Source organism: Mesoplodon densirostris, chromosome 4 (assembly GCF_025265405.1).
Source record: "Mesoplodon densirostris isolate mMesDen1 chromosome 4, mMesDen1 primary haplotype, whole genome shotgun sequence".
NCBI lineage: Eukaryota > Metazoa > Chordata > Mammalia > Artiodactyla > Ziphiidae > Mesoplodon > Mesoplodon densirostris.
In genome coordinates this window covers 164,264,343-164,291,016 of record NC_082664.1, presented here as the reverse complement: position 1 = coordinate 164,291,016, position 26,674 = coordinate 164,264,343, and the positions used below count along the sequence as shown (strand labels likewise).

General features: G+C 40.2%; 1 protein-coding gene across 1 annotated transcript in view; it reads left to right on the top strand.

The window, feature by feature from the left end:
* The window catches only part of USP6NL (USP6 N-terminal like), a 156,044-nt gene that overhangs the window by 71,252 nt on the left and 58,118 nt on the right, over positions 1-26,674 (top strand). Inside the window, exons 3-5 of the mRNA XM_060097602.1 lie at positions 15,947-16,096; positions 20,814-20,881; positions 23,501-23,583. Of these exons, the coding sequence (XP_059953585.1) occupies positions 16,042-16,096; positions 20,814-20,881; positions 23,501-23,583 (206 nt within the window). The 5' untranslated portion in view covers positions 15,947-16,041. The remainder of the gene's footprint in view (positions 1-15,946; positions 16,097-20,813; positions 20,882-23,500; positions 23,584-26,674) is intronic.

Here is a 26,674-nt window from a genome sequence, read left to right as displayed (position 1 = left end):
TTCTTTTGGTTTCCATTTGCATGGAATATCTTTTTCCATCCCCTTACTTTCAGTCTGTATGTGTCTCTAGGTCTGAAGTGGGTCTCTTGTAGACAGCATATATATGGGTCTTGTTTTTGTATCCATTCAGCCAGTCTGTGTCTTTTGGTGGGAGCATTTAGTCCATTTACATTTAAGGTAATTATTGATATGTATGTTCCTATTCCCATTTTCTTAATTGTTTTGGGTTCGTTATTGTAGTTCTTTTCCTTCTGTTGTGTTTCTTGCCTAGAGAAGTTCCTTTAGCATTTGTTGTAAAGCTGGTTTGGTGGTGCTGAACTCTCTCAGCTTTTGCTTGTCTGTAAAGGTTTTAATTTCTCCATCAAATCTGAATGAGATCCTTGCTGGGTAGAGTAATCTTGGTTGCAGGTTTTTCTCCTTCATCACTTTAAGTATGTCCTGCCACTCCCTTCTGGCTTGTAGAGTTTCTGCTGAGAGATCAGCTGTTATCCTGATGGGGATTCCCTTGTGTGTTATTTGTTGTTTTTGCCTTGCTGCTTTTAATATGATTTCTTTGTGTTTAATTTTTGACAGTTTGATTAATATGTGTCTTGGTGTATTTCTCCTTGGATTTATTCTGTATGGGACTCTCTGTGCCTCCTGGACTTGATTAACTATTTCCTTTCCCATATTAGGGAAGTTTTCAACTATAATCTCTTCAAATATTTTCTCAGTCCCTTTCTTTTTCTCTTCTTCTTCTGGAACCCCTATAATTCGAATGTTGGTGCGTTTAATGTTGTCCCAGAGGTCTCTGAGACTGTCCTCTGTTCTTTTCATTCTTTTTTCTTTATTTTGCTGTGCAGCAGTTATTTCCACTATTTTATCTTCCACCTCACTTATCCGTTCTTCTGCCTCAGTTATTCTGCTATTGATCCCATCTAGAGTATTTTTTATTTCATGTATTGTATTTTTAATCGATGCTTGATTCGTCTTTAGTTCTTCTAGGTCCTTGTTAACTGTTTCTTGCAATTTGTCTATTCTATTTCCAAGAATTTGGATCATCTTTACCATCATTATTCTGAATTCTTTTTCAGATAGAGTGCCTATTACCTCTTCATTTGTTAGGTCTGGTGGGTTTTTATCTTGCTCCTTCTCCTGCTGTGTGTTTTTCTGTCTTCTCATTTTGCTTATGTTACTGTGTTTGGGGTCTCCTTTTTGCAGGCTGCAGGTTCGTAGTTCCCGTTGTTTTTGGTGTCTGTCCCCAGTGGCTAAGGTTGGTTTAGTGGGTTGTGTAGGCTTCTTGGTGGAGGGGACTAGTGCCTGTGTTCTGGTGGATGAGGCTGGATCTTGTCTTTCTGGTGGGCAGGTCCACGTCTGGTGGTGTGTTTTGGGGTGTTTGCGGACTTTTTATGATTTGAGGCAGGCTCTCTGTTAATGGGTGGCGTTGTGTTCCTGTCTTGCTAGTTGTTTGGCATAGGGTGTCCAGCACTGTAGCTTGCTGGTCGTTGAGTGAAGCTGGGTGCTGGTGTTGAGATGGAGATCTCTGGAAGATTTTCGCCGTTTGATATTATGTGGAGCTGGGAGGTCTCTTGTGGACCAGTGTCCTGAAGTTCGCTCTCCCACCTCAGAGGCACAGCACTGACTCCTGACTCCTCAATTTGGGATGATTTGTTGTCTATTCATGTATTCCACAGATGCAGGGTACATGAAGTTGATTGTGGAGCTTTAATCCGCTGCTTCTGAGGCTGCTGGGAGAGGTTTCCCTTTCTCTTCTTTGTTCTCACAGCTCCTGGGTCTCAGCTTTGGATTTGGCCCCGCCTCTGCGTGTAGGTCGCCGGAGGGCGTCTTTTCTTCGCTCAGACAGGACAGGGTTAAAGGAGCAGCCTCTTCGGGGACTCTGGCTCACTCAGGCCGGGCGGGAGGGAGGGGCACGGAGTGCGGGGCGAGCCTGCAGCGGCAGAGGTCGGCGTGACGTTGCACCAGCCCGAGGCGTGCCGTGCGTTCTCCCAGGGAAGCCGCCCCTGGATCCCGGGACCCCGGCAGTGGCAGGCTGCACAGGCTCCCGGAAGGGCGGTGTGGACAGTGACCTGCGCTCGCACACAGGCTTCTTGGCGGCGGCAGCAGCAGCCCCAGCGTCCCACGCCCGTCTCTGGGCTCCGCGCTTTCAGCCGCGACTCGCGCCCGTCTCTGGAGCTCCTTTACGCGGCGCTCTTAATCCCCTCTCCTCGCGCACCAGGAAACCAAGAGGGAAGAAAAAGTCTCCTGCCTCTTCGGCAGCTCCAGAGTTTTCCCGGACTCCCTCCCGGCTAGCTGTGGCACATTAGCCCCCTTCAGGCTGAGTTCTCGCCGCCAGCCCCAGTCCTCTCCCTGCGCTCTGACCGAAGCCCGAGCCTCAGCTCCAGCGCCGCCCGCCCCGGCGGGGGAGCAGACAAGCCTCTCGGGCTGGTGGGTGCCGCTCGGCACCGATCCTCTGTGCGGGAATCTCTCTGCTTTGCCCTACCCAGGTATGTGGGGAGTTTCTTGCCTTTTGGGAGGTCTGGGGTCTTCTGCCAGCGTTCAGTAGGTGTTCTGTAGGAGTTGTTCCACGTGTAGCTGTATTTCTGGTGTATCTGTGGGGAGGAAGGTAATCTCCGCGTCTTACTCTTCCGCCATCTTACCCGGAAGTCTTGTGCTTATTTTTAAAGTATCTGAACCAGCCCTAAACAGCATAAAATGTAGTGTATTATCCTTTGTTTAATTTTTGCAGTTCTCAGTAAAGCGCTGATCCTTTTACAGATTATTGTGGTAGAGGGCCTAGTTTTCTAGCCATATACCGAGAAAATAGAATATAGACCCTTAATCAACTCTTCCTGCGCTGACACAGGCCCCCTGCCTGCATGGGCTGCTGGATGTGAAAGTATTCATTGGTTTTCGTTTGGTCACAGGAAAGAAGTTTTGCATTTGACAGTAGTTTCTATCTCTTTGAATTTCTGTTCTTCCTTTCCTTCCTTTAGAGCAGTAAAGACAACTGGAAGGTGAATCCATTCCATCAGGAAAAGCTGAGGTGGCCTTGCACTTGAGAGGTCTCTGGAAACTAAAATAAGGGACCATCTGCTTGTGCAGAAGCAGCTGTGTTGGAGCAGTAGTAACTCTTCAGCCTTTTCCTGAGGAAGGATTTTTCTCCTCTTAATTATCTTTACAGTTGTTAAAACTTTTACGTGTTATGTTTTGATAAGGTGGCACATGTACATGGTAAACAATTCAAGGTGTACTGAAGGTTATCCAGTGAGAGATAAGTGTCCTTTCCACTCACCTTCCCCAGGACAACCGCCGTTAACTTTGTATATTTATGTACATCCCTGACCCCAGTAGTGTGTTATACACACTGTTCTGAACCTTGCCTTTTTTCCCCCTCTAGTATATCTTGGAGATGAATCCAAATCAAATCAGTACAGAATATTGCTTCATGATTTTTAGCAGCTGAATTGATGGACATTTATATCGTTTCCAATCTTTTTTGCTGCATTGTGAAGTTGGTCATGCTTATTTACTCATAAAAGAGGAATTCGGTTTACTGTTCTAAATTCATTCTGTAATTTCAGATAGTTTACTCAATGAGTAGGTAATAGTGCTTTCTAAGAAATACTTTCCACAATGAGAAGGATGGCAGGTCTTTTATGTAAAAAGTATTTTTATAGTCAGTCTCCTGGCGTATGTGGAAATTGGCATAACTCATCAATTACAGTATTCTGGAAGAGGCTTTGTCCCATTTAATGACTTCTTAAAAGAGTTTTATTCTTTGGCTGCTGTGTAAATAAAATGATTTAGAACCTGATTGTACCTGTGTATAAGTTTTTGAGTTAAATTGAGGGTGAGGCATTGGAGTGGGAATGGGATTTATAGGTTACTGTCAAGAAACCTTAAATGTAAATTTTCAGGATCTCCAGACAAGGTGTTACCTGGAGCCTAATGGCAGCTCTTTCCCCTTTTCTCTCATCAGTCAGTTGCATTTAAGACTACTGTTTTGTTTTTGTCTTTAAATCTTGAATGTAATGGTGCAAGTTTCTTTTGGAAATCTATACGCTACTACTGCTATTTTTCTCAAATATGTTATATTCATTATTGATTGATTATTAGATATTTCAAATGGAATTTTTAGGTATCCATAGAGATAGAGCAGAGTCATTTTGATGACTGTAGATGACTTTCTTCAAAAATTGTTTCATAGCTTTTCATCTAAAACCTCATAAAAAAAACTGAGGAGCAAGTCTGTTTTCCAGTCAGCATACTCTTTTATTAAAAAGCTTAAAATGTGTTTGGAAAATTAAAAAAACATTTTTTTCTAACATATATCAATATTATATCTTTATATTTTTTATAAAAGTGTATTTTATAATAAAAGTAGTATATGCCTATTATTGATCATTCAAAAAATACAAAAGTGCAAAGAAAAAAAATAAAATTATTCCTATTTCTTCCTTTCAGAGGTTAAAATGTTACCATTTTGGTGCATTTCATTTCGGTCTTTTTTTCTGTTCATGGTGTTTTTGTTTGTTTGTTTGTTTGTTTGTTGATGATTGATGATTTGGTGCTTGGTGTTGGGATAACTGTAGGCTTCCGCTGGCACACTTCTGGTGAGATCCATCAGTTAAGACCTCTGTGGGTCACCTCTAGAGGGGCTCATGCTGTGTTACTGTAGCAGTCCCCTCAATTCAGAAGTACTTCCAAAATATTGCCAGGTTGTTTTCTTTTTGAAGCCATTCAATTATTTGTTTTGCTCAGTTTTTCTTCACCCCCCCTCCCCCCCCGCCCCATTTGATTTGGTGTGTTGGTGACAGTGCATAGGGACAGGCGCCGGCCGGGCAGTGGGGCTCCCTCTGCAGCAGGTGACCAGCTCTCTCACTCACACATGGGCTGGTTCACACTCACACCTCAGGGACCTGCTGGTGGTTATACGCCGTGGCCTTTAGGATAACTTGCTCCAGTATTGAAACTGAAATGTTAAAAACTGACGAATGCCAAGGATGAGCTGGGGCAAATCCTAGACAGCAAATCCTGGGGAACCTCGTCTTCGAAGAGTAGACAGAAGGGAAGGAATTAACACAAAATTTGAGGAAAAGTAGCAAGGGAGGAAGGAGAAGAACCGAGGGCAAAGTGTACAATGTAGGCAGAGTTTCAAGACCAGGGAAATATTTTGCATTGTTCAGTACAGCTGAGCTGTCACAGGAACGATCCCCTCCTCTTTCAGGCCTTCTCCGACTCACTCAGCCAGCCTCGATTGCTCTCTCTGTTTTGCTCTCACAGCGCATGGCGTGTCCTTCTCCTGCAGCCTTTGTCGCCATGTGGCATGAGTTCCCCGCTGCTTGCCAGGCTCCCCGACCGGCTCGTTCCACGCCATGGTCCTGGGCACCTGGCTGGCCCTCCATCAATGCTGCTGCTGAATAAACACATGGCTACATACACTGTGCCTACTTTCCCAATTTTTCAAATTTTGTCCAAGGGTAAAGCTAAGGAAACTTTATTACCTATTCTGCTGGTAACCAACAAAATGCCAAAAATGAAGAAGATTTGTTTCTTGGTCCTAGATGGTTATTTATTGAAGATAGGGTAATATTAGTGTACTACTGTGCTGATTTTTCTCTAACTCAGCTTGAAAATGCTTTTACTTATATTTTGGTATTTGTATAAGTCAAGAGTTAAGAATTTGTGAAGGTGTTTGATCTTTCTTTAAATTATGGACATTTATGTTCCAAGATGATATTCAGATTGGATTGATAGAATGCTTTTAGTAAGTGGATGTTTTGTGAAGCATCTGTGCCACCATTGAAACAATGATGTGAGAAATTCACTACCCATTTCTTTAGCTTTGGTGAACAATGTCTATTTTGTTTTATTAAGGTATCTGTTGGGAAATACTGAAATCTTTGTACAATGTTTATATACTACAAATTGCCAGTAGGAGATGTGTTGGGAATATTATTTTTGAAAGTTTGATATAATTTAGAGATAATGAATCTTTACTCTGAAGAACATCATGTGTTGTATATAAAAAAAATAAAGACATGGTTGAAAGAGTTTGTAAAAAAGAAAAAAGGTGCAGGATTGGATTATAGTGAATAGACAGTATGAATGAAAAACCATGTAAGATGCGATTGGTGCGGAGCCCCTGCTTTCTTGTTTCCTGCCCAGGGTCTGGCAGTTGGTAACTAGTAAAGCATTAATTTAAAAAAAAAAAAGCTTAATTGTATAATTGTATCTAGTTGTATATGAAAACAATAGTTAGCTGCCTCAATTTAAACTTTAGAAAAATTTGCTTCCTTGTTTATAATAATCAGATACTGTGAAAATGCATTTTATATCCTTAAAACTCTATGGCAGCTTTATGGAATCAGTGGAGTGAAACCTTGGAAGCTTGGGTATCTGAAAGTGTACAGGAATAAGTAACTTTGGAAAGTAATCATTTTCAGATCTAGGAAGACTTTTCTTTTTATTGGAGTAGGATATTCACTGTGGAAACACAAGGACAGTAGTTTCAAGCACACTGGAGTCAACTAACCCACTTCCTGGTGACTGTGCACCAGTTTCTAGGTAGTGTAGACCTTATTAGTTTAGACACACACACACACACACACACACACACTTTCTCTCTCTCTCTCTCTCTCTCTCTCTCTCTCTCTCTAGCATAGTGGGCAGGTGGACACAGACTTTGGAGCCTTTCAGATGTGGGTTTGAGTTGAGCTCTGACGGTAATTTAGCCTTGGACAAGTTGCTTGACCTCTACGTTTCATTTTTGTCATCTGCAAAGTGTAAATGATAGTAGGGTTGTTTGAATATTAACTGAGATTTTCTGTACACCTAGCACAGTGCCTAATGGGTATTAAAAGCTCAGCAAACAAGTGTGCATTGTTAACAGGCAGGGTAAACTCTTCTTCCTTCCTGAGTGATCTTCAATTTCTCCACAGCTTTTCTGGCCTCTTTTCTCTTCAGAAACACATTGGCTTCCTATTGGCTGGAGGGTATTTCCTTGGCCTCTTGCCCTTGTTTAATGCTACTTTGATGATACCTGTTGACAGATCCTCTTGATAAACCTTTGTTCATTTGCTTGCTATTTTATTTATTCAAAGACCACATAGAGTGATTAAGAGCGCTCTGAAGCCTTATTGTCTTGGTCTGAATGCCAATTCTGCAACTTCAACGCTGTGTGATCCTTGCAAGTTCATTAACCTAACAATTTTCTTGTCTCTTAAATGAATGATAATGATACCTACCTCGTAGTTTAGATGTGAAGACATTAAATGAAATAATATACATAAGACTTTTAGATTGTGCAGAATAAGCGCTAGTTATTACTTATGAGCCTGGCTCTTTGTTGGTACTTAATGCATCTGGACTCCTGATCAATGACTACCCCTGTATGTATAGCAGTTTTGATGTTTGTTGTGTAATATGTATAGATCCTGTTCTTAGGATTTGTTAGGTGAGGTGTGTTGTATGTTGTGAGAGTTACGTGGTGTTGTGTCAGAGTTTAGAGCTGTCTCTTTTTAAAAAAAAAAAAAAGATTTATTTATTGATTTATTTACTGGCTGTGTTGGGTCTTCGTTGCTGTGCGCGGGCCTTCTCTGGTTGTGGTGAGCGGGGTCTACTCTTTGTTGCAGTGCAAGGGCTTCTCATTGCAGTGGCTTTTCTTGTTGTGGAGCACGGGCTCTAGGCGTGTGGGCTTCAGTAGTTGTGGCATGCAGGCTTCAGTAGCTGTGGCTTGCGGGCTCTAGAGCGCAGGCTCAATAGTTGTGGCACACAGGCTTAGTTGCTCCGAGGCATGTGGGATCTTTCCGGATCAAGGCTCGAACCTGTGTCCCCTGCGTTGGCAGGTGGATTCTTAACCACTGCACCACCAGGGAAGCCCTGTCTCTCTTTTTTAATGATTGAATGAATGACAGCTTCAGTGTGATATGAGCACTTAAATTTATTGTATCCCACATTGCTGGCTTTTGATGGCCTTATGTTCCAATTTGAACCTAAGGGCCATTTGGGGACCAAATACTTGCATAGCTCATACTTTTATTTATGTATTGATGCAGTTCTTCCTGTTTGCTACTCAGTTGTTGTAGGTAATACTTAGTTCTTGTTTTCATGTGTCATTTGGGGCACAATTTGGTTTTTACATATTTGCATTTTTTATTTAAAGAGTAGAAAAGTTACCTTTGGGTTGAGAATAAGGCTTGCCAAACTATCTGTGGAATTAGTTATTTGCTATTAGGGTGAGCAGTCTGTGAATTCTCTTTATCTTATATCTGGTCTACAAGAATTTGCTGTAATTGCATCATTTGTTATTAATACCCATTGGGCTGAATTCAACACAAAGTTTTTTTGTAATTAATAAAACTGTACATACTTACAATTCCGAATGAGCTGAAAGAGTTGTGAAAGTTAAGGAAATGAAGTGGATTCAACAGAATTCTTTCTGTAATCATAGAAATTAATCATGAAGACATTTGATTTAGTGTCTACTAAAAGCATAAAGTATTTTAGTAAAGTTTAACTTCAGTAATTTTGTGATTATCCTGTCAATTTTTTTTTGCCTGTTTCTTTTTTTTTTTTTTTTTGCGGTACGCGGGCCTCTCACTGTTGTGGCCTCTCCCGCTGCGGAGCACAGGCTCCGGACGCGCAGGCTCAGCGGCCATGGCTCACGGGCTTAGTTGCCCCACGGCATGTGGGATCTTCCCGGACCGGGGCACGAACCCGTGTCCCCTGCATCGGCAGGCGGACTCTCAACCATTGTACCACCAGGGAAGCCTTTTGCCTGTTTCTTGATCATTTCCTGTTACTATCCTAAAGTATTGATACACCACTTAAAATGTAATAGAGGAGGTTATGATCACAAAGAATATTTTATATAAATGGTTCTTGGATTCTACACAACACCATTGGTCTCCATTTTGCACAAATGACAATTTAGTGTGATAAGATTGGAAGACTACTGGAACCCAGAAAACACAACTGTTAAAATTCATAGGAATCCCAAATAGATTTGTTTCTAAGAAAAGAAATGTAAGGCCTAGCAGAGGTGAGAAGAAAAGAAAAAGATCACTCACTTATACTTTAACAAATAGTGTGGCGGTTAGAAACGGCTTTGAAGTCAGAGCGCCGGACTCTGCTCTGCCGCTTACTTCCTGTAGGACCTGAATCGCTTCGCCTCTTCGAACATCACGCTCCCTGTGTGTAAACTAGGGAGGGTCATAAAACTAACAGAGTAGGTTGCTATGAGGATTATGTGAGTTTATGCATAGTAAATGCATAGTAAATGTCTGGTACCTATTAAACCTGCACTAAGCAGGTTATAAAGTATCCACAAGCAAGGAGTTGTTACACACCAGTCTTGTGTCATCTATTACTACAATCATGCTCTCATGCTGCTGGAAAAACTGCTAAGGTCTAGTCTTGAGTTTGCCAGCAACTGTAGGCAGGTTGAAGTGAGTAAAATGACTCATATGCTTGTCTTGGTTCTAGGTGTCTGTTGTTGGCAATTTTGTCATTCAACCCTGCTGCCAAATGTGGAAATTAAACTCACATTCAACAAGTAATAATTATGTTTCTCATTAGTAGTAATGGTATTTAAACATTGTTACCTCACTTCATATCCTTTTCCTCTGTGAATCATCTTACACATAAATGTTGGAGTTACTAGTCTGACTTTGGGAGTTCTGGGGAACCAGTAGTAATGCTCTTTCTTTTTGAGAAGTAACACAGGAGACATTGACAGATGGAGAGCAAAATCTTTTGGCTGATTGGAGGGCATGACGTTAGATCTGAAGTGGAAAGGGCTTATTAGCCTCTCTTGACTTAGATTTACCCACCCGGTGACTAGCACAGCCAAGCAACCCCAGGCCTCCCATCAGGGCAGGTGCTTTCCTGCATGGAGAGGATATCAGAAGGGATGTGCCCAGCGACAGGGTGGCTGGGTGAGAAAGCAAGGAGCTCGGCCAAGCCCATCCCCAGGAGTGAGGAGTGAGGGAAGAGTTGGAGGGAGTTGGGAGTGTTTCTCTAGCTGAAGGCCCTCCACGTGGGCTTGAAGCATGATGGGGGCACACGGAGCTGAGTGAGCCGGAGCTTCCGGTAAAGGAAGTGAGACAGTGATGGTCTGTGAGTAGGTTGGGGAGCTGGAAAGAGGGGAAGTGTGAGGTTGGAACACAGACATAACCAACAGGTCTCTGTTTTCTTTCATCTTCCGGTAGCCACATAGTACATACATACACTTACTCATGCATGTATTCATTCATTCCTTAATGGATATGAAGGTCTTGCAATAATCAGAAGTGCTCATCAGAAATAGATTGTGACTTCTCATGTCTGAGTCCTAATAATATTTCAAATGCTACCTTGAAATAGACTTTAAAAAAAACAATAAAATGTATGAGAAAAGTAAGAATCTTTAGCAGAAGCATATATTTTCTTTTTTCTTTTTTGCAGTAAAGCTATATCTGGAAAATAGCTTATAAATCTAATTTTAAAAATAAGTTGATATATTATGTTTACCTGGTTGAATAATTCACATTAGTAACTAATTTTGAGTAATTTTTCAAAAGAAATACTTAGAGAGCAACTACTGTGTGCCAGGCACTGTGATGGATATAAGAGATACGAAGATGAATGAGATACTGTCTTTTGTTCATGGAGATTACAGTTTAATAGAAGTGACATGGAAGTAAGTATATTCAATAAATTGTTGTGGGTAACAGATGGTAAATACAGTAGATCTAAAGGCCAGTTCTACCAGTAACCAATTCTTCCTTTATGGCAATGGGCATTGGTAAGGTGGATCCTCTAGTAGGTCTGTAGTCATGATTAAATTTTAGGGGAAGAAAATTATCCTGTTATAATGAATCCTTGTCAGTAATTGTAGGACTTTAAAATTATTTTGTTTCTCATCTTTCTAGAATTCAGGAAGCAAGTAATAGAAGCCTTCCCTGGAATTGTTGTTACAATTATGATTTAAGGGGCTTCCCGGGTGGCGCAGTCGTTGAGAGTCCGCCTGCCGATGCAGGGGACACGGGTTCGAGCCCTGGTCTGGGAAAATCCCACATGCTGCGGAGCAACTAAGCCCGTGCACCACAGCTACTGAGCCTGTGCGTCTGGAGCCTGTGCTCCGCAACAAGAGAGGCCGCGACAGTGAGAGGCCCACGCACCGCGATGAAGAGTGGCCCCCGCTCACCGCAACTAGAGAAAGCCCTCGCACAGAAACGAAGACCCAACACAGCCAAAAATAAATAAATTCATTAAAAAAATTATGATTTAAAATATTTTATTAGTTATAGAAATATTAAATATCTACCCGATGCTGGGTGCTCCATGTTTAAAATATTGGAGATGTGTCCTGTTCTTACAGGTCTTAAAATATATATGCTTACAAACAAAACAACATACAGACAAACTACCAATTATAAAATGTTAATCTTTTTATTTGTAGAAGCAAGAGAAGGGCCTGGAGAATTGAGAGGACTCTATGAAAGGGAGGTGGCGATGGCAGGTGGGAAGCTGTTGGAAGAGAACTCATTTGAGCAGTAGATGACAAACGTGCTAACACAAGGAGGACTTTGCTTCATCTCTCCTCAGCCCCATCACTCTCCTTGCTTGAAAGCTGGGCTTCTATATAAGAATTTGTTTGAAGAAATGTGTTCTGCACATTGAATGAAAAATTTAAAAATGAAAACATGATATAATAGAAAATGCTGATATCATGCTGCTAGTGAGATAATAGAAATATTTTGAATGGAAAGGTATAAATCATATTTACACTGACAAAAGCTAAAATTGAAGAGCACCTAGGCTTATTGTTTGAACACTTTTATTGTATCAGACAATGCATATTACCAGAGGAGTATGAAGATGTATGTGGAAGCTTGTGTGGCTCTTTTGAAGTGGAAAGTGGGGCATTTCTGAGGACTTTTGGGTTTATGGCTTTGGTTCTTTCCTGTATTTAACTTTCAGCCTTTGGCTGTCCCTTCCTTGATCGTGATTAGTTACACTATTTTTATAATTGCAGCTGTGATCAGAATCTTGTTGTTGTGTTGTTTCCAAGTTAACATGGAAAGAGGGAAGGAAGCCAAATGATTTTTCTGAGATTATTACTCTAGTGGGGGAAGGAAGAAGGAGAGAAATGGGTTTTTGAGGTTGTACATTTTTGATGAGACACTTGTTTAAGGTGGAGTTAACCGAGCTGTGAGAGGTGGAGGTGGGACTGTGCTGGAGGGCGCAGGAGCATGGATTAGGGTAAAAGGGACAGGAGATTTGGGATCCGTGCTCACAGGACCACCAGGTGGAGCTTTTGGCTAAGGATGTGAAGCTCTCCTGGGATGCTACTCCAGTCATAAACTTTGCTGCGGGGAGAGTGGGTATATGTCACTTTTAAGTGTCCGTATTGAATTTCATCTCTCACAGAATAACCAGTTAAAATAAGTGGTATTTCAGGTTCTCTTGTGACTGGTGTGCCTTCCTTTATTTTGTTTTTAGTTGTGTTTTGATGTTGATTTGTTTAACTCTGCTTATTTCTCCTCTGAGCGTTCCCTTCAGCCTTGGATCTAGAGCATGGCAAAATAAATGCTGACGTTTTTAGCAATGGTGCCTTTTAAGATTTTATCATTAGAAGAAACTTTATAATTGGTGTATCATAGTCCATAGTATTCTAAGAAAGCGATCACAAATAACTGAAACATTGTTTAGGCACCATCGACACTTAGGGCCTCTTTTGGTTGAAAGATGAGATGGAATTAAAGAACTCAAATTATAGACATGGGTAATTTACTCAGATAATTTCAGGAAAAAACATTTGCTTTGTATGCATGCATTGAGCAGGAAAGGAAAGCCAGCAACCACAGCAGCAGCTCAGGGGCGGGCTAGTCTCTCTCTTTTCTTTTTTTAGGCTAAAAGGTCTCTCTGATGGTGACTCTGCTTTGCTCTGCGTATTGGGTACCATTTTCCTCTCTGAAGCATCTTTTTCTCAGCTTACTGGTAGTTTCTGCTTCCTCTTTTTTTTCAGCTTGCCTTTGGTTACAGTAACCTGTTAAGCTCTTTACCTCATAATGTTTCATCTTTAACTCTCATTACAAATTGACTCTCTAGTTTATCCTAGTTCGAATTCCTAAGAAAGGACTAGTTGAATAAATTATGTTCATGCATTGGGAAACTTTACAGCTGTAAAAATGGTTGAGGTAGATCCACTGATTTATTGGACCCAGCCTGAACTATATGCGTTTGGTGACATCACACTGATACCTTGGTAATTGGCTGCCACAGTGGGAATATTCACAGCATAGAAAATGGCAGATGCCTCAAACCAGGGCTCACAGCCTAAACTTCTTCCCTGCAAGAACTAGTTGCTAAGCCTTTATTGGTGTTGATATGCATAAGCTCAAAGATGTACTGTTAAGCAAAAAAGTAAGATCTAGAATTATTTATAGAATGGTTCTAGTTTTTAAATAGAAAAGGGACATTTAAATATATGTGTATGTGCATACATACATGCAGATCCTTGTATAGTGTGGAGAATAGTTTTGGGAGATAACGGTGGCTGCTTCTAGGAAGGGGGGACTTAGTTTGGAGTGGGGTGTGTGGAAGTGTGCAGATCAGAGTTCAATTTTAGACACTTTGTATATAGTTGGTTATGAACATTAAAAGCCAATAAAATCCGTATATAATCACAATGTCAGTAGTCAATATAATTTACTTCAGTCTCAAACATTATGATGAAGTATGTAGGAAGGAAATATAATCCTAATGTTGAAAGTGTCACGGTCAGATGAATTCACTTTTCCCATATGTATCAAATTCATAGCCATGCCCCTTTGTACATTGCTTCATATTTGACCATGACTTTTATCACTATGCTTTGTTTGTTCTGAATTTTCTAATAGTCTTCTTATCCTCTTTTTGGTGTCTTTCATATGTAAGCTTTCACTGTATCGCTAATAATATCTGTGATCTACATGTTGCCTAGAATCCACTTTCTTCTTGAAGACACCTTGTATTCCCTATTCTAATGCAGGCTAGTCACTCTCTAGGCAACTACACAGTTAGCTTCCTGAGATTGCATGGATCCTGTGTCTACCCCTTTTTTTGATTCTGTTAAAAAATTATTCTGACACTTATTAAAACAATAAAGAAATCCCTATAAATAAGAGATTTATAGTCAGTCAGTCGAGTGAGGGCCTTGGTGGATAGAAAATTACTAAGAGGAGACTTCAAGGATGGGATTCTTGCTAAACCAACTTAACAGGATTCTTGGTAGAGGCAGGCCAGTGTTACCAGATATCAGGGGTGGGGGATGAGGAATCTGACCAGATATCAAGAGCAAAGAGATGTCAAGGGTGGGGGGACTCTCACTGACCTGACTTAGCAGGATTTTTGCTACAGCTGGGCTAGGCAGGCTAAAACAGGACTCAAGACCTAGTAAAGAAGACGTTAAAAGTTTGGACAAGGAGAGAGTCTTTGTCAAAGAAACATTGTTTAGGCAGTAAACTCTGAATCATTGTATTAGTTTCCTCTTGCTGCTGTAACAAACTATGACAAACTTGGTGGCTTAAAACAACAAAATTGATTCTCTTACTGTGCTGGAGGCCAGAAGTCTGAAATCAGTTCCACTGGGCTGAAGTCAGCAGGGCTGATTCCTTCTGGAGCCACTAGGGGAGAATGGGGATCCTTGCCTTTCTGAGCTTCTGGAGGCCGCCTCCTTTCCTTGGCTCATGGCCCCTTCTTTCTTCACATCACTCCAGCCTCTTGCCTTCATCCTCACATCTACTTCCTCCTCTGACCTTCTTGGCTGCCTTTCATAAGATTCTTGTGATTGCGTTGTGCCCACCTTCACGATCCAGGGTCACCTTCCCATCTCAAGATCCTTACTTAATTACATCCGCAAATTCCTTTTGCCATATTAGGTACATCCACACGTTCCAGAGATTAGGATGTGGACATATTTTGGGGAGTCATTCTTCAGCTCACCCCACCTTGTAATATCTGTAAACATTTTTTTTTACTTTTTCCTCATACCGAATCAGTTGTTTAGCTTGGTATAGAATTCCAAGCTCATGATAATTTTTTTTCTCAGAACTTTGAAAATAAGTGCTTCATTACCTTCTAGTTGATAAGAAATTTGATGCCAGTCTGATTCTCATTCCTTGGTTTATGATTTGAACTTTTTCCCTCTCTCTAAGCTTCTGACATCTTTTACCTGTATTGAATGTTACACCTGGCTTAAGCTGAGTGTAAACGTAATTCATTAGTGTCCAGTTAAGTGTAATTAATGTTCATAATCATGCCTCTAAGGTGGCTGTCACTTTTGCAAAGTAGTTTCCATATTGTAGGTTCCAACCCTTTAAAAAAAAAAAGAAAGAAAGAAAGAAGGAAACAGTGAAGGGAAGGAAAGAATAAACAGGACATTTCCCAGTGCCACCCTGCGGTAGCTCTGCATTTTGTTTCATGAAACATTTATTTCACTTGTGTATGTGTGGTGTGTTAAATATTTCCAAAACCCTCCAGAATTTAGTATGCATTTGCTTAGTGTCTGAAACAGGGGCTGAAACTTTCACATTAAAAAGTATCATTAAAATTAAGTTATAAAATGTACTCGAGAAGAGTATTCCTACTTAGCTTTAGTTTAATGTTTTAAATAAAAAATTTCTTTATTGCTCCAAGACAAGTTTTATTAAAAGTAGTAAGAATGTGGCTAATTTTGAAGTGCAAGATTAAGGCATATTCAAAGCCCCTGTTTGTTACTAGATGGAATGCTGGGTGTAGGCTGGTGTGGTTCATACTTGGGATCCAGCCTGAAAGGCATGTTTTTACCCTCAACAAACATCATCTTTGTTTGAATATCTGTAGTGCGTGTAACCACAGCAAGGTCTTTTTTCCCCCTTAGAATATATCTCAGACCTTTTCTTTCTTGTGCCTGTTTCACAAATAGTTTAAAGTAGAGCTGCCTTCCGCTTTTCTGTTTCAGTTTGTTGCAGAATGTGTGAGGGACCACCTAACACTCTTGGTGTGCTTGCAAACTATAAAGCAGTAATGGAATCTTGGAAGAGATAAGTTTACTCTATGAGGACTGAAGCTGTTGTTAATTCCCAAAGCCAGACTGGTTATCTAACAAAGGGTAAAGTACTTTTTAAATTGAAATATATATTTATTTACATTCATCTGTCAAAACGTATACTAGGAAAAATGGTCTGTCAATTTTGTTTCATTGAATTTAAAATTTAGTAACTTAGAATTGTTCATTACAATTTGGGGCTAACTTAGTGATACTAAGTTACAATTCAGGTGGATGCTTGATTCTTTAAAGTTTTTATGTTTAAATGGAATTAGAGGTCCTCTTAAAATGCTCTGGTTGTCGTTTTCTTCGTACATTTGTGCCCAGAGATGTTTTCTATATACTTGAGTATTTAATCCAAATGCCTTTTGATCCTTACTGCTTAAAATGTGCCTCTTATACTTTGAAACATTGTTATATTAGATGTAAAGTCAATTAAGATAATTAGATTTAATTTGGCTTGAATACTGTGATAGCTTTCTTGTTTGATAATGACAAGTGCCCAGGAACACAGCCTTTGTCCTTTAATAGGTGCCTGGAAGTCGGTGCATACTTGCATAGACACAGACAGCTGCCTGATACCTTCTGTGGTCAGTGTTTATAGGGCAAACTCTTTGTTCTGCAGTGGAATTTCTAAATAAGCAATCAGAACAAAACCAAAGGGAGTATTCTACTATAATTCTTAATAAACTTCTCAACTGTAGATCAGACAGTATGAAATATAATTTAATGATAGTGAATTCTGCATAAGGACACTACTTCTTACTGGAAAGATGCTTGCTTCACAATGCAGATTATTAAATAATGTCTCTAAACTTGGTGTTGGGAAAGATTGGCATTTCTATTTAGTCTCTTCAAAGAAGCAGGTTTGGCTATATTTTATAAAATTAGTTTGACTTTAACTCTGTTCTCTTTTACATTCATTAACATTACAAAATTTTCTCCCCATCAGGAAATACAAGGATAAGAACTTTCTAAAGGAATTTAAAGATTAGTACTGACTTGATTTGGAGTCAACTATTCTAATCATGTTAATCATTTTATTCCCGTAAAATTAGGTACAGTTTCATCCAATTCCAGTACAACTCCTATTACTGGGCTAGGTCTCCTTTCTGGAAATCTCTGGACTGGAGACGACCCATGTAAAGCGTTGTATCTTACAGTTTGCCACAATGATGTTTTCTTGGGATACTTTGCATCTTCACTTCCCAACTCTATACTGTTTCCAGTTCTTGCCTTTACACTTTTAAACTTTTCATTGTTAAGTTGGAAATATAGTTGAGACTCCTAGGACTAGTAGCAGGAATAAAGTACTAGTATAAAATACTTGAAAGAAAGCACTCATTTATTGGATTTGGCCTAATCACCATAGAAATTCATGCTTAGCTGTTCTGGTGATGGAAATAGAATTTACTAAGTAGCCAAGTTTCCTAGTTTGAGTTTAATTTCTGTTAATTTGCTTTCCCTACCCTTTTGTAGAAGTGTAATGTGTTAAAGCTGGGTAACAGGAGAGGGAAAAAGGAATTGATGAAGGTTCATATGTCTAAAATAGGATAATAAATATGTGTGTAATTGAGTTGAGTATCCCAGACTTCTGAATGTATAAGTTAACTGTGAAAATCTGAACAACTAACCTGTATTTTTGTTATTTTATTGAACCATTTGTTATTTATTCACATTTCCCTCAAAGGATAGTATATTGACACTTTGTAGTCTGAGAAAAGCAGTGACATAAACTTTTTTTCCCAAATAAACTTTAAGAAATTCACAAATTCCATTCTACTATTATAAACAATATTGTGCTTGTTTGATTATCTCATTATCATAAATTCCTAGAGGTGGAATTATTGGGTAAAGGAGACGCCTGTTTTTAAGAATTTAAAAAATTTTTATTTTTTTCTTTACTTTAGGAAACTTTTCTTGTGTCTTTTGTTCTTAATACTATTTAACATATAGACAGCACTTTGCTATTATGTGGGTATTTATTGGGCTATAGTCTCTACCTATTAAGGTTTTTTTCTTTTTAATATTTATTTATTTATTTGGTTGTGCCGGTCTGCCTGTGCGGCAGGCAGCCTCCTTAGTTGTGGCTCACGGGCTCTTTAGTTGCAGCTCGCTGGCTCCTTAGTTGCAGCAGGCAGCCTCCTTAGTTGTGGCATGCAAACTCCTAGTTGCGGCATGCATGTGGGATCTAGTTCCCTGACCAGAGATTGAACCTGGGCCCCCTACATTGGGAGTGTAGAGACTTAACCACTGTGCCAACCAGGGAAGTCCCTGTTTTTAAGATTTTTTATACATATTATCAAGTTGCTTTACAGAAAGATTTTATACATTTGTAGGTCTACCCACAGCATAAGTAATGGCAGATTTCCCCACACTATATCAAGATTGAGTAATATCAATGCATTTTTTCGTCACTGTGAGATAGGTGCAAAGTGGTATTTTATTTATTTATTTTTATTTTTAGCTGTGTTGGGTCTTCGTTGCTGTGTGCGGGCTTTCTCTAGTTGCGGCAAGGGGGCTACTCTTCGTTGTGGTGCGTGGGCTTCTCATTGCGGTGGCTACTCTTGTTGTGGAGCACGGGCTCTAGGTACACGGGCTTTATTAGTTGTGGCACACGGGCTCAGTAGTTGTGGTGCATGGGCTTAGTTGCTTCACAGCATGTGGGATCTTCCCGGACCAGGGATCAAACCCATGTCCCCTGCATTGGCAGGTGGATTCTTAGCCACTGTGCCACCAGGGAAGTCCCTTTATTTTATTTATTTATTTTTTACATCTTTATTGGAGTATAATTGCTTTACAATGTTCTGTTAGTTTCTGCTGTATAACAAAGTGAATCAGCTATATGCATACATATATCCCCATATCCCCTCCCTCTTGCGTCTCCCTCCCACCCTCCCTATCCCACCCGTCTAGGTGGTCACAAAGCACGGAGCTGACCTCCCTGTGCTATGCAGCTGCTTCCCACTAGCTATCTATTTTACATTTGGTAGTGTATCTATGTCCATGCCACTCTCTCACTTCGTCCCAGCTTACCCTTAGTTAGCATATGGTATTTGTTTTTCTCTTTCTGACTTACTTCACTCTGTATGACAGACTCTAGGTCCATCCCCCTCCAAAGTGGTATTTTAAAATTTGTATTTCCTTAGTTTCTGATGACTTGAGTTTTTTCCCCCATGTCTTGGCTTTTAAAATTAGCTTTTATTTTTATCAGAGCTGTACTTGGTGTAAAGATTCAGCAGCCTGTAAAACTTATTTTGAAAAATAAGCTGACTTCCACACCCCTCCCTCCGGGCTGCCCACCCCAAAGAAGTAATCACTCTCCACTCCCAGCTGGTTCATTATCCGTTTACTTCCAAAGCGCTAGATACCATGCTATATTGCCGCTTCCTGTTCTGCAGATTTAGTCATTATCTCATGGTTTCCTGCTTTGGAGGGTGAGGATTTGGTTTTCTTCCCTGCACTCACTCAACCTCTTACACACACACAACCCTTCAACTCTCGGGGACTTGACTTCTTTAATCAACTCCCTGTTTTTAACCCTACCCTCACCTCTTCTCTGGAACCTCCATTTGCTGGGCCACTCAGGGCAAGGATTTAAAGAATCCCTATATTGTCATTTTACTGGGGTTTTAGGAGTAATGGATATAAAAGTGTGTGTTCCATCTGCCATCTTTAACTGGACATCCTTTTTCGTGTCTTTTTTATAAAGTAGTGGTTAAAATTATGGACTGCGGAGTCAGTACTCTCTGGATTTGAATCTAGCTTTGCTGTTTACTAGCTTTGTGACCTTAGGCAAGTTGGTTAAAATCTCTAAACCTCATTTTTTTTCCATCTGTGTAATAGAATTAATACAGTAAAGTGCCGTTGTGAGAATTAAGTGTGATAAGGCATGTAAAGTGCTTTCCGCAGTATCGGATGCTGGCAGTATCTTATTATCTGCCGGGCAGTCTGTGCGGAGCACAGAGTTGTCACTGCTGTTGTTACTCCTGTGAATTTCTTGCATATGACCTTTGCCCAGTTTCCACTGGAATGCTTGTCTTTCTTCTTGATCAGAGGTGCCTTTTATACAGTCTGTCATTGATCTTTTATTTTTATTTATGGTAGTTGGGGTGTGTAATCATATCCACACTATTTCATGTTTTGACCTTGTTATCAGACTTAACGTTTTTGAAAGATAATCTGGTGATAATAAGAAAGAAAACTTTATTTGTGGTTGTATTGTGGTAAAAAACTGGAGATTATAATAGTAGTTGGGGCAGTTGATAAGGGAGACCTGAGAGGCTAAATGAAGAAATGATTATATTCATCATGTCAGAGAAATATTTTTTTTAACTCCTGAAGTCTATCTTGCACTGATTTATTTTGCGAGCAAATTACCTTAAATTTTAAAAGCCTTCTTGAATGCTCTTCTCATCATCTACCTAAGTGGATTTCATCTGAAAACTTAGAGCTCTCAGTTCCAGTTTTACTTTAATATTTATTTCTATGAAACTAGATCCAAAATTAACTCTTGAGGGATAAGATTTACCATATCCCCTAAGTTAATGCTGTGTTAACAAATTTGCTTTCTTTTGAGTATGGTATTGTAATATTGAAATGGTAGATATGTTGATATTTCAAAGTTATAATTACAGATACTTTATTCGATTTTGCTGGTTTGTCATTTTAGGCAGCATTGATTTACTGTTTTATTTTCATTTGTTTTATCTTAGTTTTATAATTAATTAACTTTATAAACCTTTAAATAACAGTTCATTGAAATTTGACCTCTCCACAGATTCAAACCAGGATGTAGCAGTCAAACTTGCCCAGGAGCGAGCTGAAATAGTTGCTAAATATGACAGAGTAAGTATTCATATTTACTCTTTGAGTAATTTTTATTTACAAAAGTATAAATAGAAATGGAGTTCCTTTTTGCAGAGCTTAAATTACAGCAGCAGTTTGTTTACTTCCCGTGACTGTTGAAGTCATCTTATTTCTCTGACTTCATCTCTGTATTTTTTCTCCCTCCTTCCTTGTGCTTTAGCCACTCTGGTCACTTGTTATTCTTCCAACACTTCTTCCAGGCTTGCTCCTGCCTCAGGGCCTTTGCACTGGCTATTTCTTCTTCCTGGAACACTTGTATCCTGGATACCTTCATGCCCTATTGCCTCCTCTTTTTCTTTGCCCAGGTGCTACCTCTTAGTGAAATCTTCTCTGACCACACTGTTTAATACACCCCTCCACCCCCTGGCTCTCTCTATCCCCTTTCTCTTCTTTATTTTTCACCATAGCATTTAGGTATCAGCATACTTTATATTATACTTTGTTGTCTGCTCTCCCTCCTAGAATGTAAACTCTCCGAGGGTAAGAATTTCTTTTTGATTTGCTCTTGTATCCTAAATACCTACAATAGTTCTGGCTCATACTAGGTATTCAATAAATATTTTAATATATTAGTATATGGAATTGAATACCCATTTTATTTATAATGGATACGTGATGTTAAAAATTGAACATGGATCTGAAAATTTGAATTTATACATGATGTATAATCTCCATTAGCATTTTATCCTTAAGTTAATTATGGAATCTCATTTTTTTGTGTGTGTGGTACACGGGCCTCTCAACTGTTGTGGCCTCTCCTGTTGCGGAGCACAGTCTCCAGACGCGCAGACTCAGTGACCATGGCTCACAGGCCCATCTGCTCTGCGGCGTGTGGGATCTTCCCAGACCAGGACACGAACCCGTGTCCCCTGCATTGGCAGGCAGACTCTCAACCACTGTGCCACCAGGGAAGCCCTGGAATCTCATTTTTGATGCCCTAGAAAATCACAGTTGTTGACGATTTACATATATCCTTATTATTACCTTATCTCTTGAGATCTATAATGAGTTGTAGCCATGATTTATAAATGTCATGTTTTATATTTATGTCACTTGGATGTAATTTCATATCTGTTATTTTTGATTATTTATGAGAATAACAGGAACATGAAATTATAGAAGGCCATCTGGACTGTGCCCTGCTTCCAGGGAAGCATACAGGCAGAGCTCAACTTAACAATCATGTTCCCAGAGTTTCTTTTTAAGTTGGTTGTTTGGAACATTAGACACCATTTCCCATTATTATGATTAGGTTTTAACGTAGTCCATGAAAAACCTAATTAATTTATTTAACTGCTTAAGTAATTTAAAACCAACAGAACCATCGTTGTTCATGCTCACGTGCATTTTTTTTTTCATGCAGTTAACACTTAGTGACCAGGCCAAGTGTCATGCTAGGCCTTGGGGTTTCACTGTACAAACGTGAGTTACAAGGGGTCCCTGCCCACAGGACGCTCAGGGCCTACTCAGAGAACACATGAATAGGCAGTTATAAAAACATCCACGAGACAGTCAGGTACTAAGTGTGAAACATGAGGGATTAGTGCAGACTCTTGCCCTGGGGCTCCTGCTCTGATCAGTGCTGCTTCACAGCTCAGGAGGGGAGTGTGACGGGCAGTGGGCTGAGGATGCAGCTCTGGCCACACAGACACTTGGTGGGGGCAGCCCATGAGGAAGCTGTCACAGAAGAGTAGGGGAGGGACAGGAGAACCAAGAGACGATGGTGTCACGAGGCTGAGCAGCAGTGACAAGCGCAGTGGAAAAATCCACCCGGTGAGGAAGCCAGAGTAGTGTCCACGGGATCTGACGGTGGGAGGCCGGTTTTGATCTTGGCAAGGATAGTATCAGGGCCAGTAGAGCTGGGAGTGAAGAGGAAGAGAGGCAAAGTAGGTAGCCTACTCTTCTGAGAAGTTAGCATGAAAAAGCAAGACATACTTTTTTCTAAGATGTTTTCACTCTAAAGCCTTCAAGTTTGGCAGTTCATTCTTTTTTTATATAAATTTATTTATTTTTGGCTACGTTGGGTCTTCATTGCTGCGCGCGGGCTTTCTCTAGTTGAGGCGCGCGGGGGCTACTCTTCGTTGCGGTGCACGGGCTTCTCATTGCGGTGGCTTTTCTTGCTGTGGAGCATGCGCTCTAGGAGAGTGGGCTTAAGTAGTTGTGGCACGCGGGCTTAGCAGTTGTGTCTCGCGGGCTCTAGAGCGCAGGCTCAGTAGTTGTGGCGCACACAGCATGTGGGATCTTCCCGGACCAGGGCTCGAACCCATGTCCTCTGCATTGGCAGGCGGATTCTTAACCACTGCACCACCAGGGAAGCCCTGGTGGTTCATTCTTGAGTGGCTTCTTGTCCTCCGTTGCTCCCTCTTTCCCAGTCTGTTTCTCATAGGAACCCAGGTCTGATCACGGCTTAATGTCTTCCAAAGTTTGTATCAAAGAAATAGTGATTATTGCCAGAATTTTTTAAAGTTATTTAGGATCGATAATGCCTCAGTTCCAGCTCTTATTTTTAGTAAAAAATGTCTTGTTTTTTGTTCTTTTTAAAGAAATTATTCAGTTTTATATATTCCCAATAACACCCTTCTTTGTCCCCTATTATAGGGACGAGAAGGTGCAGAGATTGAACCTTGGGAAGATGCTGATTACCTTGTTTACAAAGTCACGGATAGATTTGGCTTCTTACAGTAAGTTGCATAGTTTGAAAGCTAACTTTTAAAATTATGTTTCTATGGTCTCCTATTTCATTGATTTTCTTTATTTTTAATAGCGTTGCTCTGAATAAGATTCCAGGATTGATCCTGCAACATGCTTTTTTTTTTTTCTTTATAACAAATTTAATCAGTTATACATATACATATGTTCCCATATCCCCTCCCTTTTGCGTCTCCCTCCCACCCTCCCTATCCCACCCCTCCAGGCGGTCACAAAGCACCGAGCTGATCTCCCTGTGCTATGCGGCTGCTTCCCACTAGCTATCTACCTTACGTTTGGTAGTGTATATATGTCCATGCCGCTCTTTCACTTTGTCCCAGCTTACCCTTCCCCCTCCCCATATCCTCAAGTCCATTCTCTAGTAGGTCTGTGTCTTTATTCCTGTCTTACCCCTATGTGCTTCATGACATTTTTTTTTCTTAAATTCCATATATATGTGTCAGCATACAGTATTTGTCTTTCTCTTTCTGACTTACTTCACTCTGTATGACAGACTCTAGGTCCATCCACCTCATTACAAATAGCTCAATTTCATTTCTTTTTATGGCTGAGTAATATTCCATTGTATATATGTGCCACATCTTCTTTATCCATTCATCCGATGATGGACACTTCGGTTGTTTCCATCTCTGGGCTATTGTAAATAGGGCTGCTATGAACATTTTGGTACATGTTTCTTTTTGAATTACAACATGCTTTTTTTATTAAATTCCTGGCATTTTTAACCTCTGTGATTGAAATTGAACTATAGTTAAGAATACAGTCTTTAATATTCATTGTGTTTTAGTAAGAACATTAAGTGCAATGAATGAGTTATATTAGTAATTTAGCAGAATTAAGTGGAAATCAATAACAACTTGTATTTCAAAAATAATTATAAAACATTTTATTTTATGTAAATGCATTTAAAAAATAATTAGCAGTTAGAACTTTAGTATCCTGCAGCCTGAAAATGAGCAATGAAAAGAAATGCCACTGATCTTCCTTATGGTGGGAAATGTATTCATGTTATTGCTCCTAAAGATTAATTCCATTTATCCTGAGTATGTTACGTAAGGAGTCGAGAGAGGTCTAGAGCGCTATAGAGTAAAGTAGTTAAAGTGATTTTGACTCTTAAAAACATCCTGAAATGATGTGAATTTGCCTGTTTGGTTCTGGCTTTGTTTAGTAAGATTCCCATGGGCTGGAGACTTTTCTGCATCTCTGTAGTTTGTATGGTTCCATACAATTTAGTGATTAACCTACTACTTATTCACATTTATCCTTTCCCAGTCTCATTTATTATAAAGAGGAAGAAGCCAGGGATTTTTATTTTATGATACATGATTAAATTTTGAAGGAGGAATACAGTTTCTTAGGGAGTTCATAGCAGTAACTTTATAGTACTCAGACCTTCTTTTTCCTTTCTGTTCAGTTTTCTTTCATTTAGAAAGTATTTTGTTGTATCATGTTTTTCTCAGGGTGACACAAGCAAACAAACAAACAGTTCTGGGAGTTAGAATGTGTGCTTTTCTTCTGGCTTTGCTGGTTTCAGTTAACTATTTCACGCCTTATCTGTGAAACAGAAATCATTAATTGCTCTACATACTTAGGGATACTTGAAGCTTTGAAGAAATAAAATGATGGAATACTACATACAGGTCTAGACAAACGTAAGGTGTCATTATGCTACCTAATGATATCAGCATATCCGAAATGTTCTCCTGCCTAGTTCTAATTAGAAGACTTTGAATTTAAGCAGACCAACAGAGCAGTGTGTAACTGTGATGAAAATACTGTCCCTAAGGGAAACCCCCACTTCGGCTTTTTTTTTAAGTAAGTCAGACTTGGCCACAAATGTGACAGGAAATGATTTTACATTTGTGTAGGTTAATGTGCAGATCCGAGGTATGTGAATGCTGTTTGGAAGGACACTTTGAGCATTTAGCAGTGTCAAGATCAGTGGGTCCCAAAATCTCCTGCACATTAGAATTAGTTGGAAAATGTTTGTTTGTTTGTTTGTCTAAATAGATATCTGGGTTGTATCCCAGATTTTGATTCAGAAGGTAGGATACAACTCAGCTGATTTTGACCTCCCCAAGTGTTTGTGATGGGCACGAACCACTACAAAGGATGTTTTTATCATAAAATGGTCTAATATAGGACAAAATACGTATGAAAAATCCGTGCATTCCAGAAGGGTCTAGGAATTAGCTAAATTCTCTTTTCTCATGGCTTGAAACAACTAGGTTCTGGCCCAAGAGCCTAGTCTGTGTCTACAATCTAAAAATCACACTCAGTTACTCAATGTTTCTTTTTACCTCTGTGCTGAGGTCCATTTGGCTCTAGTGGGAAAAAAAGCCAGTCAGTGATTTACCTTAATAATATTAGCTAATATTTATTGAGCACTTACTGTGTGCCAGGCACTGTTCTAAGCTCCTCACATGGCTTATTCCTCTCAAAACTTCTTTGGGATAGGTACTCTTTTTGTCTTTTTTTAGATGAAACTGAAACACAAAGAGGTCAAGCAACTTGCCCAGGTTGTGCTCGCAGTAAATGTCGGGTTGGGGAACTGACCGTGGCAGCCTCAGGGCAGAGCCTGAGTTCTGACCTTCTGCATTCTGTTGTGGCCTCTCCCGTTGTGGAGCACAGGCTCCGGACGCGCAGGCTCAGCGGCCATGGCTCACAGGCCCAGCCGCTCTGCGGCATGTGGGATCTTCCCGGACCGGGGCACGAACCTGTGTTCCCTGCATCGGCAGGCGGACTCTCAACCACTGTGCTACCAGGGAAGCCCCTGCCTCTGTAGTTTTAATAAGAGAAACATCGAAGAAGCTCTTCGAAATGCCTAGAAAGAAAATTAAAGGGGGAAAGAAGAGTGCCCAAGGAGAGGGATCTGTTTGAAATGATCCCACTGGTGAGCTCACCGGTCTTTGAAAACGAAGCCCAACCAGTCCTCATACTGCCCCCCTAAATTTTTTATTAACTCCATGGTGCAATCCTAAAGCAGGCAGCACAAATAAAAATAATGAAGCATAGAAATGGATTTTAGTGTAATGTTAGGCTTTATTGAATTTCACCAAAGTC